Here is a 13,689-nt window from a genome sequence, read left to right as displayed (position 1 = left end):
CATAGAAGGTGAGGCAGGCCTCCAGCTGGGAAGGCGGCTCAGCACGGTTCAGTCCCGGCCTGATCTCTGGGGTGCCTCCTGGCCTGGGATATCTGGGTCACTTAAAAAGTCAAATAAAGGGGCTGGGAATTTAGCTCAGTGGCATAAGCACCTGCCTTGCAAGCAGGCAGTCGTGAGTTTGATCCCCAGTACCGATAAAAAAAGAAAAAGACAAAAAAAAAAAAAAAAAAGCCAAATAAAATTCTTTGTTTTTTTCTCTGGGTTCTAAATATGGAGGAATGATTATTTTGGGCTGATGAATACAATCTGAAATGCTTTGCATCATTTTTAGAGGGGCAGTTCCGGATTAAAGCCCAAAGCTGCAGAGAACACCTAAGCATGTCCTAAGCATGTCCCGGTGCTTCTTCAACTGATCCTCAAAGACTGAGTTAAAAAACAAAACAAAATAAAAGTACAAAAAGGGTTAGACGATGGTACATGATTGTAATTCCAACAGTCTGGGAGACTGGGGCAGGAGGATTACAAACTGAGCCCAGCCCACGAAATTTAGTGAGAACTGTCCCAAAATTTTAAAAAGTGCTGGGAATATAGCTCATAAAGGCCCTGGGTTACCTCCCCAGTACACCCCCTCCACACACACACACAGAAAAAAGGAAGAGACCAAAGCACTACATCGGCCTGGATAGTGAACGGGGAATGACTTCCAAATGCCTATTCGCCTGCCTATTTTTCCTCATTAATTCATTATGTCACACTGTGGAAAGGAAGGGAGTGAGGACAGGACACCCTGCTGCTGCTCACAGCAACAGCAGCTAACCAGAACCCACCCGGTAGAAGCCGCCTGTGAGATGTTAACAGCTCCAGGCTTATCTTCCCACCCAGCTTGTTTTCTCCCCTGTAAGCTGACCTCAGAGCTCCTGGAAGCAGACAGCCTAAAAGGGTGGTGGTAAACCTATGACACGTGTGTTGCAGTGGGCTGTCTGCTATCACTGAAAGCTGCACACTAGTGCCTGAGTATGCTCCCTCCTACAGTTCACTCTAAAACTGATGCAGAGCGCTCTGATTTGATGGGAAAGAGCAAAGCATCTTGGCGAAGCTGATAGCAGAACAGATCTGATCCTTGGGCTCAAGAAGTGATCAGGCTTTGCTGGGTCATATTCCAATGCTATTTCCAATTTGCACCTGTCTTCCAAATAAGACCCAAGACCCTTGACTGAGAAAGGCTCGTGAGGTTAAAAAGTGATGCTGGTCGCTGTTGAAATAGTTCCTCTATGCGGTCATCGGGAGAGCTGGAGTAAACAACTACCTTTTCTGTAACACAAGAGCAATGGGATCTCCCAAGAGGAAAACCAAGATAGTTGCTGACATTTTAGAAGGTGCATGTGCCAGGGATTTTGCCTGCCAAGAACCTCAGTTGTATTTCAGACCTGACTGCCTCTGCATAGCATTTCCAAGGAACTGCAATAAACAATCCTACAGGAAAGTCCTTGTATCCTCGGCTGAGGAGACACTTTCATTATTATGCATAACCATCCAAGGGTCGGCTACTATGGAATGCCCATGGAGAGAGCACAGACAGAAGATGAGACCAACAGGAAACACAGTCAAGGCCCATATAGCTCTGGGTCTAAATAAAGCACTGTCTGTAGTGTAAAAGATTCACGGAGTCAGCACGCATGTGTGCACACACAACACCTATTTCCTGAAAAGGAGGGCAAGACAGTGCTGGCCAGTGGGGGAGAAGCAGAAAGATGGGCGGGCTCTTGTACGTCTTCTAGCTCCTGAGAGCATTGCTGGTATCTGCTCAGGAATGAAGAGAATGTTGGTCCCACAAATTCTTTGGAGTCCCACAAGTGCCCTTTGTCCTCAGCTAGCCTGCAGACAGCAGGAGCATCTTAAAGATGAAGGAATGTGGCTCCGACATCACTGAACCATAGCTGGAAGTGGGCAACCATGAGCAGAAACTGGGAAGACAGACAGTCCCCAAGCCACAGCCAGCTACACAGGCCAAGGCCCGCAGGCCCTGGCTGTTCTCGCGGGAGAAGGCACTCATACCAGACGTCCGAATGAGTGGTGAAGACTCCATCCTTGAGGGACTCAGGAGACATCCAGCGCACAGGCAGCAGCCCTTTCCCTCCTTTCCGGTAGTAGTCTGTCTCGTAAATATCTCGCGTCATCCCAAAATCTGAAAGGTACAGAGAAGGTGTGCAATGACACACACTGCAGGGCCAGCTCTGGGGCAAAGGGACCACTGCTGCCACCATGGGGGCCTGCACCACCTCCATACTCAAGCTGAGACACAAGTATGCTTCCCGTTGGGGACCCCAGTGTTAGGGTTTGCAGTTCGGAAGGCAGAAGCAGAAAGAGGCAGTTAGTCAAGTGACAAGCAAATAGCAAGAAATCTTTGCTTTTTAAACACTCGCAATTTGGTTTCTTCAAGCAGCTAGTTCCCTTACGGCGTTTACCACGAGAGGTGGTCTGTACACTACTGAGGCCCATGATTACTAAGACAGACCGCTCTGACCATATGGTGATATGTGGCTTAAAACCTTATCGAAGCTGAGCATGGTGGCAGCATATGCTGCAAGCAATCAGGCTTTGCTAGGTCATATTCCAATGAAATGTCCAACTTGCTTCTGTCTCAAAATAAGACAGAGGCCCTTGACTGTAGTCCCAGCTCCACTGGAGCCTGAGGCGGGATGATCGCATGTTTTAGTTAACCTGGGCAATGTAGCAAGACCTTGTTTCAAGGTAAAAGAGGAAACAGACTGGGGATGAGGCTCAGTGACACAGCACTTGTTCAGCATGCACAGGGCCCTGCTGAGGCCTCAGTGACTCAAAAAGAACCAAACCAAAATCAAAACAAACAAAAAACCCAATCAGATAAACAAGAGACTTGCTAGCCGGACCCACTGCCAGGGAAAAGAAAGAAATTTCATTGCTTAATAAAGGGGAAAATATTCAGAGTAACAAAGGTACAAGATGCACCATGGAGCTGAGAGACGCTACTGAGGAGGGCCCCGAAGCTGGCGTCTCAGCACCCTTCTTCAGCATAATATCCCACTCATCCATGAAAATGTCTCCCATTTTCTGTGTCTCTAGAAGATGTCACATAATTAAGTTTGATGGCAGGCTTGCTTTACAATCCTAAATTATAGCCTCTTTGTCAAATTTTGATTTTCCACTCAATCACACAACCTTTCCTCACACGATTCTTCTGTTCTCCCTCCTGGGAGAAAGGGCTGCTCTATTTTTGAAAACGTCCATTCACATCTCTAACTCCTGCCACAAACAGATGAGGCTATACAGTGAACCCAGAGCACATTTCTTGGATGGTAACCAACATCGCTCGCTTGTACTACGCAAAAGGGCCTTCAAACTGCCTCTGGTGAGTTACTCTGTCAAGTTTGTCATCTGTGAGCCACTGGGTACCAGGAAAACATTTCTGAACCCTTGTGAAGAACAGAAATGAAGTGCTAATGTCTCCTCTCTGAATTAACCTGTGATATGCAAATGAGAGGATCTGCCTTTATGGTTAAAAAATAGAAAAGGAGAAATGCCAGGGAAAACGCTCTTCTTCCTAAACATGCACACATACATTTTATTTCTAGAAAGAAAACCACAATTATAAAGAAAGCATTCCTATAAACAGGCCACAGTAAAAGAGCAGATCTCATCTTTGTTGATACGGATTAAAAATGGCAAGTGGTAGCAAAACACCTTTCATCCACTGCAAAGTGGAACAGACAGCAGCGTTCACTGGGTCCCCCTGTGCCCCGGGAAGGGTGGGGAGGAGACGGGAAGGAGGGAGACGAGAGCTCACGTTTGCTGACAGCTGCCCCACAGGAGCACACATTGGCTCCTTCCTGCACCTCGTGCTTCCCACAACCTCCTGGGGTTTGTCCCATCACTGCATTTCCGAAGTGAAGAAGCTGAAGCGGAAAGGAGTGAGGATACCTGAACCAGACTGCTCACCCATTAAGGTCTGACCAGGACCGAAGCTCCCCTGAACCAAGGAGGAGAAGCTACGATAGGAATCCCCATGGCGAAGTGAAAAATGGGAGAGGCAAAAGGAGGCCCAGCTGGTAGGAAGCTCAGCTCCTCCCTGGAGTCCAGGGCAGGACAGCCTCTGGACCCTCCATGACTCCCTGGGGAGTTGGCCACTGTGACACACTCAGCCTAGGAACAGGCTCAGAGCACTGGCTCTAGGGACTGTGCCTCTGCTCCATGATACAGATGCAGCCCAACACCTCTGGCACCTACACATAATGTAAAGAAGGGTGCTCAGCCTGCTTAGAAACTACTCTTGGGGTGGGGTACTCGTAGCTCACTAAGGGGTCAAAACATTTCATTCAAAAAAAAAAAAAATCACTGCTAAAAGGAAAAAAGCATTGCTAAAGGCAGAAGGCTTTCAGAGCACAGGGTTCAAAAGCTTCACAAAGAGGTCAACTGGAAATAGTTTTCTTTGCATGCTAAGTCTCCTCTGCAGGTTCTCAGGGTATTTGGTATTTCTCTGAAATATCATCCTATTTTAGAGGGAAGATAAAAGTTCTGCTAAAAGCAGGTGGTTTCCCGAGTAATCCTGATACTGTGTACATATTTGCTAGGTGGATTAAAAGTCCATAGCAAAAACACAAACTGAGAAGCTGAAAAGAATTTCTGAACTGTGATCAGAAATTCAGTCTAGCTCTTTTTATTTATTGATTTTTGTTAATGTTGCAGTGGTGGGTGGCAACGTGGGGTCTAACTGGTAGGTACGCCAGCTAAGATCACTAGCTTTGGGTGTGAAATCCACTAGGCAGTGACCTTCCTCCCCCAAGGGGCTGCTATGTCTATCCTTGTCACAGATCCTGCTCTGTGATGAGCTTCATGTTAGGGTACTTCATGTCTCAGAAAAACTCTGGGCCTGGGGGCGGGGGGGGAGGCAGGGTGGATTTCTTTACACAGGATGAAAACTGAAGATTATATAGTGACTTCTATTCTCAAGTCAAAGCCACTTGGGGACACTGTCTTAATGATTTCTGTACCCAATGCTAAGAAGCGTTCCACCTGAGTGACCTCAGAGACTGTGGCCACTACATGGACCACCAATGTCTGTGCACTGGGAGGACTGCAATGACTGACAGCAACCAGAGACCACCACACTGATTTCAAGTCTTTGCATGTAAAAGGCCTGTTTGGAAAACTTCCTCAGCAGCAGGCTAAGGCTCCTAAGGTCCCTAATCTCCTGCAGGTTTAGCTGTTACTTAAGCCAAGGATGTACCTCCAATTTTGACTGTGAAATCTTCAGCTACCATGCAATTGCGGGCAGCAAGGTCTCTGTGGACAAACTTGTTGGCGTTGAGGTATGCCATGCCATCTGCAATCTCTCCGGCCATCTGGATCATCTTGCTGAGGCTTGGAGGTGCCAGGATGGGGCTATTCTGTTGGAGATTAAAAAAAAAAAAAGTTCACAGGAGAAATTTTAGGACTTTTTAAATTTTGAGTTCCTTTAGGGTTTGAAAATCCATCTTTATTCAATCCCAGCAACACAGGAACACATTAAGACAGAGACACGGCCTTTCTTGGTGGTACAGTCAAGTGCCTGCCTCTGACTACATCACACAGGGTGACCTACTATTAGTGTCATGACTTGGGACCAGCATCTTCTATTCTGGATAGCGCAAAAGGTTATTTAAAATGAAACAAACCACAGAACTTGTTTATATTAAGGACACAGTTACCCAGATCCCTATTAATTCTTGTACTCTTTTCATTTCCATATTCAAAGTGCGGGTAAAAGGAAGACACACACATTCTAAAGACTGCAGAATCAATCAAATGTGCTTCTAAACGGACCCTTTGTCTCCCAGGTAAGCGCCATCAGGAATTATTTAATCTTGTCCTCTTCTTGCTGCTTTCTCCTAAGGTATACAGCTACCAGGAGTATATCTCCACCTTGGATTAATGTTTTCTGTGGGCATTGGATATCTAAAGTGCCCAGTGCAGAGAGACTAGCACAAAGCATGCCCCATAGCACGGATAGGCATCCTCTGGAATGCAGTCTGAGAATTAACCCTAAATGATAACAAATCTGTTTGGAAAAAGATTTACATCTTTTTCACATATGCCCAAGGCTCTCAATTCTAAAACAGAATGCAAAAACAGAACACAATCCCACTGCTTAGATGCTAACTAGTGTTTGTGGATACTGGTGTCACAGATTTTCTTGTGGATTTCCTAACGGCAAAAGCACCTCATGCAACTCTGCAAAATGCTCTGAGAGCTCTCTCTGAGAGCTCCTGCCCAGCACCTCCCCAGATCAGGCCTTGGGAGCATAGGAAGAGCACGCCAAGGACTCTGGGATCAGGCTGCCTGGACCCTGCAACAGACTCTATAGGGACCTACTGCTGGGAGAACAAAATATACATGGTAAAGCAGGAGATGAGGGGGTGAAATGTCAAGGTTACGCTCACAGCTACTCAAGTACTGGAGCATGAAATACAGGTGTTTACTAGGAAGTTGTAAAAATCAGAATCAACAGAAGGAATTTAATCTTAAGTGCTGAGAGGAAGGGCTGATCGTTCACTAATTTATGCATTACAGGACTGTTCTCTCATGCACTTTAAGTGGGCAAAAATCTTTAATTTGGTTAGAGCTACATACGAGAGCCTACATACACACCTATACTCCACAAGAACCTTCAGCAAACCCTCATGGAAGCAAGGCAAGCAGACTACAACTGTGCGATACACACATATATTTTCATGCTTAATGTGAGTCAGGAAGAATTGAAGTCTGACAAATCTGTAGATGAATTTTAAATATGGAAAGGACTTCGCTAATCATCTTGTGCAAACCATTCCACAGGAGGTACTGGAGGTCCAGGACCTGTCTTGCTTACACAAGATGTGTGGCCAAGGGCAAAGCCACGCTGAGACTTCGAGTTCTGACTTTTAATTTCTCCAGTGAGGCAGCAACTAAGCATTTTTACATATGCCCAAGGCTCTCAATTTAAAAAAGAATGCAAAAACAGAACATGATCCCACTGCTTAGATGCTAACTAGTGTTTGTGAGTACTGGTGTCACAGATTTTCTTGTGGATTTCCTAATGGCAAAGCACCTCATGCAACACTGCATGTAATCCCGATTACACTTCGGGCACCTGTGGGTCAAACCTTCCTCCTTCATGGTGTCCTGAGGATTAAAGCGAGCTAGGAAGAGAGGTCCCACCACACAGGAACCTGGGAGAGCTATCAACCACCCTGCTCGGAACCTCGGTCCACACTTGGCCTTCTGGCTTTCCCAAAACCCCAAACATCTTTGCTGTAAATAAATGTGGTCATTTATGAACAGGTTATGCAGAATAAATGCAAAAAAACTGTCAGTTGGAAGATGATTTAAGTTGCAGATTAAAAGAGGGAAAGTAAAACTTAGATAGGGAACAGCAACAGAAACACAAGAGGGGTGGAGAGAGAGGAGCTACTGCTTCCGGGGAACACAGGCAGCACAGCTTCTGCTAAAAGCAGCAAAGTCAGTGTCAAAGGGTGGGGTTCAGACCCAGAGGGGCAGCCAGCAACAGGCACTGATTCCTGCCGTGATCCCTCGGCATTTACCTGCAGTTCGCTCTCAGAGGTGATGACTTCACCTCTGAGAAGTCAGGCCTCCACAGGGGACAAGGCTGGCTTGTGGGTTAGTATGACCAAGTGGAGATGCCACACTGACTAATGAAAACCTGCACAGGACTGCAGCAGGCTTAGCATCTGAAATTCTTACTAGAGTAAGCAGAGATCCTGCAGCTGAGGTGATTACCATTCAAAGGCATGGGCCTAAGAGGCAGATCTAGAGCTAGAGAAATCTTGCTTCCTGGTCTCAAAGGCACAGATCACTGAGAGTGCAAGGGAAGGGCCATCTGCGTACATATAGTCATGTGAGTGTGTGCGTGTGCGTGTGTGTGATGGGCTTGTGGGTAAGCAGATTTGTGCACAGGATGGGGTGTGAAGTCACCCTAGCAACTTCTCAGAGGCAAGGGTGAGAACCCACCCCTGTGGCTGTCGGTGCCACACTGGGTCTGGGGTGAAGAAATGAAAGCACGGGCTGGAGAGGGGACCCACTCAGAGGACCACAGCAGGAAAAGGTAGGTGCTGGTTAAGTCACGCGACTCAGGAAGTTAGCAGAGGAGAAAGTGATGGCTGGAGACGCACGGCTTTGGGGAAGGAGCAGCACTGGCATGGCCTGGTGAAGGAAATGCAGTCACAAAGACGCAGGGTGGACAGGGGTCTGAGAATGGGTCCCTGTCACTCGGAGTAATGTCTTTGAGAAAGTCCTAAGGGACTTATAACCCAGAGCGGAAGCAAGAAACCAACCCTCAAGGCTGAAAAGCATATTGATTTAGAGACATTTTCCCACAGGGAAAGGCATAGGCAGGGTAACAAAGTCAGTGAAAACCAAAACTGACCTCTACTTCCGGCCTCAAAGACCTGAGATAGCTCTTGAGATCCCCCCGCGTCATCAGCTCCATGATGACCAGTGTGGGCTGGCCCTGGGACACCACGCCTAGCAGTCGCACCTGGGAGAAGACAAAAAGAGAGGCGCTTAGCTGGAGGGAGCCACCTGCGTGATCCATGACTGTCTTTGCAGTGCTGGGCCTCCACCCCGGGCCTGCAGGTAACGAGGGTAACTAGGCAGAGGACAAGGTGTCACACCACAAGGGTGGCCACGGACACATCTGTGGAACTCTGGGGTTCCTTTCTGTCTGGTTGGATCTTGGTTCCTTGGGCCTTTCTCTTACCACATGATGACAGTTGAACTCCTTCATCACAGAGGCCTCATTGAGAAACTCGATCCTTTCACGCATGCTTGCGGCCTCGTTCACTGTCTTGATGGCTACCCGGGTCTCAGGCTCGTCTTTCACCACACCTTTAGCCACTCCTTCGTAGACCATCCCAAAGGAGCCTTGCCCCAGCTCCCGGCTCATGGTGATCTTCTCTCGCGCTACCTCCCACTCATCAGGAACGTACACTAGGAGAGAAGAGAGATCAGGGTTGTGACAGGGGTAGGGAGACAGCCTGGAGCTTCTGGGGGACCTTGCACCTGAAGGATACAAGGTGCCATGGTGGGGGTCAGGGGACAAAGTCAGGGCTTGCCCCAAAGTGTCCCCATGGGGACACTTTATGGAAGACTGGATCCGTCAAGTACAGGTGTCCCACACTCCAGGGATTCCAAGATAATTTGTAGGTACCAGCAGCATAAAAAAAAAAAAAAAAAAAAAAGAGGGAAGAAAATAAACCCAGGCTAGGTCAGAAAACTGTGATTCCTCTTACTTTTTTTCATCCATTTTTTAAAAGCAAATTGATTAGAGGAGATAGAAAAACCAAACGAGATGGTCAAATAGAGTTCTAGGTTTGGATTCTGCTCATCTTTATCAGTGGGTTAAACTGCCAATCAGAAAAAGAGTAGCAGGAGGAGTTTGCATCAGACTGGTGAGCGGTCAGACAGTGTGACAGGTGGTAATGCCCAGGTCGTTGGTGAATGATCTTGTACACAGACCTGTGCTACTTAACGGGGCAGCTCATCCTTAAGCAGGGGTGCTGAGCCCCTGAACATGGCTAGGTCAGCTGAGATGTGTTCTAAGTAAAAAATACCCACAGGACTTCAAAGACCCAATAAAAATATCTTTGTCCAGTAAGTTTTTACACTTATTCCATATTTAAAAAGACAACATTTTTGGATATACTGGGCTAAACAGCTCACTAGACCGCTAATGAGACAGAGAAGTGAATAAGCTCTGGTACTGAGGGGGACTTGGAAATGACTGAGGGACCTTGGTCTAGACTGTGGTCTCAGGCTTGGCTCTTGGACGCACAGCAAAGGCCTGGGGCTAATCATGGTAAATACGGAGCCTGAGCATGATTTCTGCTTCAGCTTCTATTTCTGGTTAGATCTGATCTGGCAAGAGAAAATAAGTAATTCTAGATAAGAAGGATGGAAGGAGAGAGGAAAGGGAAGAGGAAGAATGAAAGAAGGCAAAACCAGGGGCTCCAGCTCAAGCCCACAGCCCTAAGGGTGACCATGAAAATCCTTCGTATCCACAGCTCTGCAGGAAGTTTCAATTCGGACCATGCCCTCCTTGCGCCGTGTGCTAAAGCGGTCCTGCCAAGGGCCAGGTCAGCACACGCTGGCTGGCAGGATGCAGCAGCTGGTCCTGGCCTGGAACCGGAGGCCCAGGAAGTGGGGAGCCCTCCTGTGTCTGATGCCCGCTTTCAGAGTTGCCCATGGGCCTGTGCCTGGTCCGAGACACTGCTGTGTGCCGCTCTCCCCATCTCCGGTGCCTACCTCTAAGTGATGTCCTAAAGAAAAGACGCTTTACACAAACCAGTCTAGGAGGCATCACCAGTTCGTACCTCAGGAGTATCCAGTGTGGCTGACACTGAGCTTGAATTTTCTCTGCTACACATTTTTGCTATTTCATTGCATTTATGGGCAGATGGAACTCTGCCTCTGGAGGGATCGGGCAGTTTGCAGCCCTGAAGAGAAGGCTGAAGCGTGCTGAGGAGCCAGAAAATACAGCTCCTCACAATACCCCTTAGCAAGTATAAAGAGCCACTGGGTCCATCTATCTCTGAGGACCCAGCTGGCTCTTAATCAGAATTAACTGCACTGTGCGCTGCAGAACACACAGTTAAAAGCAACCGCATCCATTCTGTGGGAGGTCCGTGAAGTCCAATACCCTCAATCATTTTCTCTAAATCCAACCCAACAACTCTGACGTAACCAGCAAATAGGCTCTACCAGCAATGGATGGTAGGGAGACTGCACAATGTTATCAGCACTTTCCTGGAGGGGATTTGCAGTATACTCTTCAGAGCAGTGACATGAGATTAGCTTTGGGACAGGGAAGGTTTTAAGCACCTTTGAACTGCAATGCCATTTTGTTGCCTTTTCCAGAAAGTGACAGTGTGGTACTCGTCACAAAGCCCCATCCATTAAGTTCAAATGAGGTGACTGTTCCCACCTGTTGGCCTGGGTCACAAGTTTGCTTGTTTTGTTCTTAGAAGAACTGGGACGCATTAGGAAGTGTTCTGGAAGGAGACAGGCTGTGAATTCAAGCCACCACAGGAGTCTGATTTGACTCTGTTCATGCTCTCTGGAAGCCTCCTGGCCACTTCACAGTCAACACCACACCTTATCAACCTTTGCTTCTTTATTTCAAGGTAGAGTAGATTATCTTGCAAAGTCAGACCCCTCTCACACAGTGGAACTCGCCTGTGTTGCCTCTATCAATTCTACTGTCTGGGAGGACCCCTGCACCTTACCTCCTATTCAGGAGCCTGAGAAGCTATTCAGGAGGCAAGAGAACCACTTGAGCCCAGGGTCTGCAGGCCAGCTTTGGCAACACAGCCAGACTCTGTCAAAAAAGCTATTATTTATACAAGCAATATACCCATCTTCTTGCTGGTTTTTTTGTTTTGTTTGGCAATGTTAGAGACTGAACCCAGGGTATTATGCCTGCCAGACAAGTGCTGTACCACTCCTGGCATTGTCTTTCATTTTTGTTTCTTTCTAAATAGAAACTTCCATTAAAATCACTATTACAAGTATGTGGTGCATTCTTCCAGAATGTTCTCTATGCAGTACAGACACATATACATGCTCTCAGATATATATGTGGCTGCTAAAAAGACAAGTTCTGAGACCTTCCTGTAAACAGGCATGAGAATCCTTATTATTCTGCACCTGATTCCCATTCAGAAGAGGCTGGTTTTGATCAGCTTTACTATAAACATAATTCAATTAGAAATGATTAAAGAAACCATAGTAAAGCTATATACATGTACACAGTGCTTTCAAGTTACCAAAATACTTTCCTATGTTTTCTCATTTGATCTGGATAACCAACGAGAAACAATCAGGGCTCTGTTGCATCTCCCTTCTCTTCTCCTGAGTAAGAAGGCAGTGAAGGCTTTTCCCAGGCACTTTCCCCCAGCACACTTGTGCATCCATTTGACAATTCAGCTCTGGCTTGTGCACCAGCTTCCCTGCCAGTCCAAGGACCTCGCAGCCCCCTTCTGACCAGACTGCATCATCTGGTCAATCAGACACAGCAGGAAGGACGGGGTGGTCCTCTTCCCTGACATGCCGCTGCCTTGCCGTGTGACCCTGGCCTGTCTGTGGATCAGCTTAAGGAAACCAAATCACTTGCAGGGTGATGGCTTCTAACAAAGTGCTCACTAAGGGGCTTCGTATGGAGGGACCCAATGACCACTCCTCCCAGCTCAACTTCCTGAAAATGTTTGGAATGAAGTTCGCAGGCCAGAGGGAAAAAACGGAGATAAACACCGAGTACAACCCGGCTTCCATGTCAGCTTCCAGCCATTTAAGTAACTGACCCTCATTACTTACCACCGAAGGGAATGTGAAGAAGGGAATGAATCTTATGACCCTATCCAGGCGAGAATGACAGAAGAATTCCAAGATAATACAAAGCAGAGTAGCCATAAATAGCCCGCGGGGATGGGGTGCTGTGACCCTCATGCGGAAACCATGCAGAGGGCTGCGGCAGCACAGCTCTGACTGGACGTTTGCATTGAGAACTCTTCTTGTATTCTGGCGTAGGACTCCAGACAATTAAATAAACTGATTGCTGTGCTGGCCACACTCATCTCTGAAGCCTGGTTTTCTTTGGGGCATCCCATACAGTCCCAGAACTTTTGAAAAATTCACTGTACTGCTAAACATTTGGATTTAAAACAAAACAAAACAAAACCAAAACCCAAAACGTAGGAAATGTTTTCAGATGGGTTCCAGACTGAAGGTACCACATGGTACCGCAGAAGACAGCCCTGGAGGCTCCAGGGAACAACCCACCCACCCGCTTGCCAGGAGCCTTACCATCCGCAGCACTGAAGTACTCCGGGTTCACAGAGGCGTACAACACTCCATTCCCCAGCCTGCTGCTGTTTCTGCCAAAAAAGATGAGATCAGGTTGAAAACCCCTGTCCATACACACTTCTGGACAGGCTCTCACCGGTGCTACATCTGTTTTATTTGATGTTTCACGAATGTCCTAAAGATACCTGCAGACAGGGCTTACTGCTCTGGGAGCTCTCCCTTGAACTCCTGAGTCAGGCCTGGGTGGGCCAGCAGACATTTCAGGATGTGTTTTTGGCTTCTTTGGTGGCCTCAGATTAGAGCTTTTAAAGAAACATTTGTTTCTTTGCTTCATTGGAAATAACAAAGCTTATTTGATCAGGAGGGTTAAACCGGCAGGCTTGCGAAAGCTCTGTCTGAGCCAGAAGCATCTGCGCCTGAACAGCTAGCAAGGGGAAGCTATAAGAAGAGGATTTCTGTTGTTGTTACATCATTAGAAAATGTTCCCTTTTCCTGAGAAGAATGTTAGGCTAGAGAATCATGTTTTCCAGTTGGCACCCTATTTCCTCAAAAGACGACCTCCACTTGGGTTCAGATCACCAAATCACCAGGCCACGAAGACAGTGAGAGCTCGGCTCCAGTGCTCACCTCTTCCTATGGAAGACGTACAGCATTATCGCCAAGCCTGCCACAATCAACAGGATGGCGACTGGCAGAGCGATGATCAGATGGATGAAGTTTTCATACGTTGCTGCAGAAACAAGGAGGAAACGATACAGTGTCACTAGGCGAACAATCTGCTCATCTCATCTTTTTATATTCATTGGGAAGTATGAAAAA

General features: G+C 47.3%; 1 protein-coding gene across 2 annotated transcripts in view; it reads right to left on the bottom strand.

The window, feature by feature from the left end:
- Nucleotides 1–13,689, bottom strand: part of Igf1r (insulin like growth factor 1 receptor) — a 268,904-nt gene that overhangs the window by 17,748 nt on the left and 237,467 nt on the right. For both annotated transcript variants that reach the window (XM_003475268.4, XM_063249956.1), the window contains 6 exons: nt 13,498–13,600; nt 12,871–12,941; nt 8,771–9,000; nt 8,438–8,548; nt 5,264–5,423; nt 2,056–2,185 (listed from right to left, as the gene is read on the bottom strand). In XM_003475268.4, coding sequence (XP_003475316.1) covers nt 2,056–2,185; nt 5,264–5,423; nt 8,438–8,548; nt 8,771–9,000; nt 12,871–12,941; nt 13,498–13,600 — 805 coding nt within the window. The remainder of the gene's footprint in view (nt 1–2,055; nt 2,186–5,263; nt 5,424–8,437; nt 8,549–8,770; nt 9,001–12,870; nt 12,942–13,497; nt 13,601–13,689) is intronic.

The sequence above is a fragment of the Cavia porcellus genome, unplaced genomic scaffold (genome assembly GCF_034190915.1).
Source record: "Cavia porcellus strain 051 isolate PalLab524CR breed Dunkin Hartley unplaced genomic scaffold, mCavPor4.1 scaffold_6, whole genome shotgun sequence".
In the NCBI taxonomy this organism is placed as follows: domain Eukaryota; kingdom Metazoa; phylum Chordata; class Mammalia; order Rodentia; family Caviidae; genus Cavia; species Cavia porcellus.
This window is presented reverse-complemented; position numbering and strand designations above follow the sequence as displayed.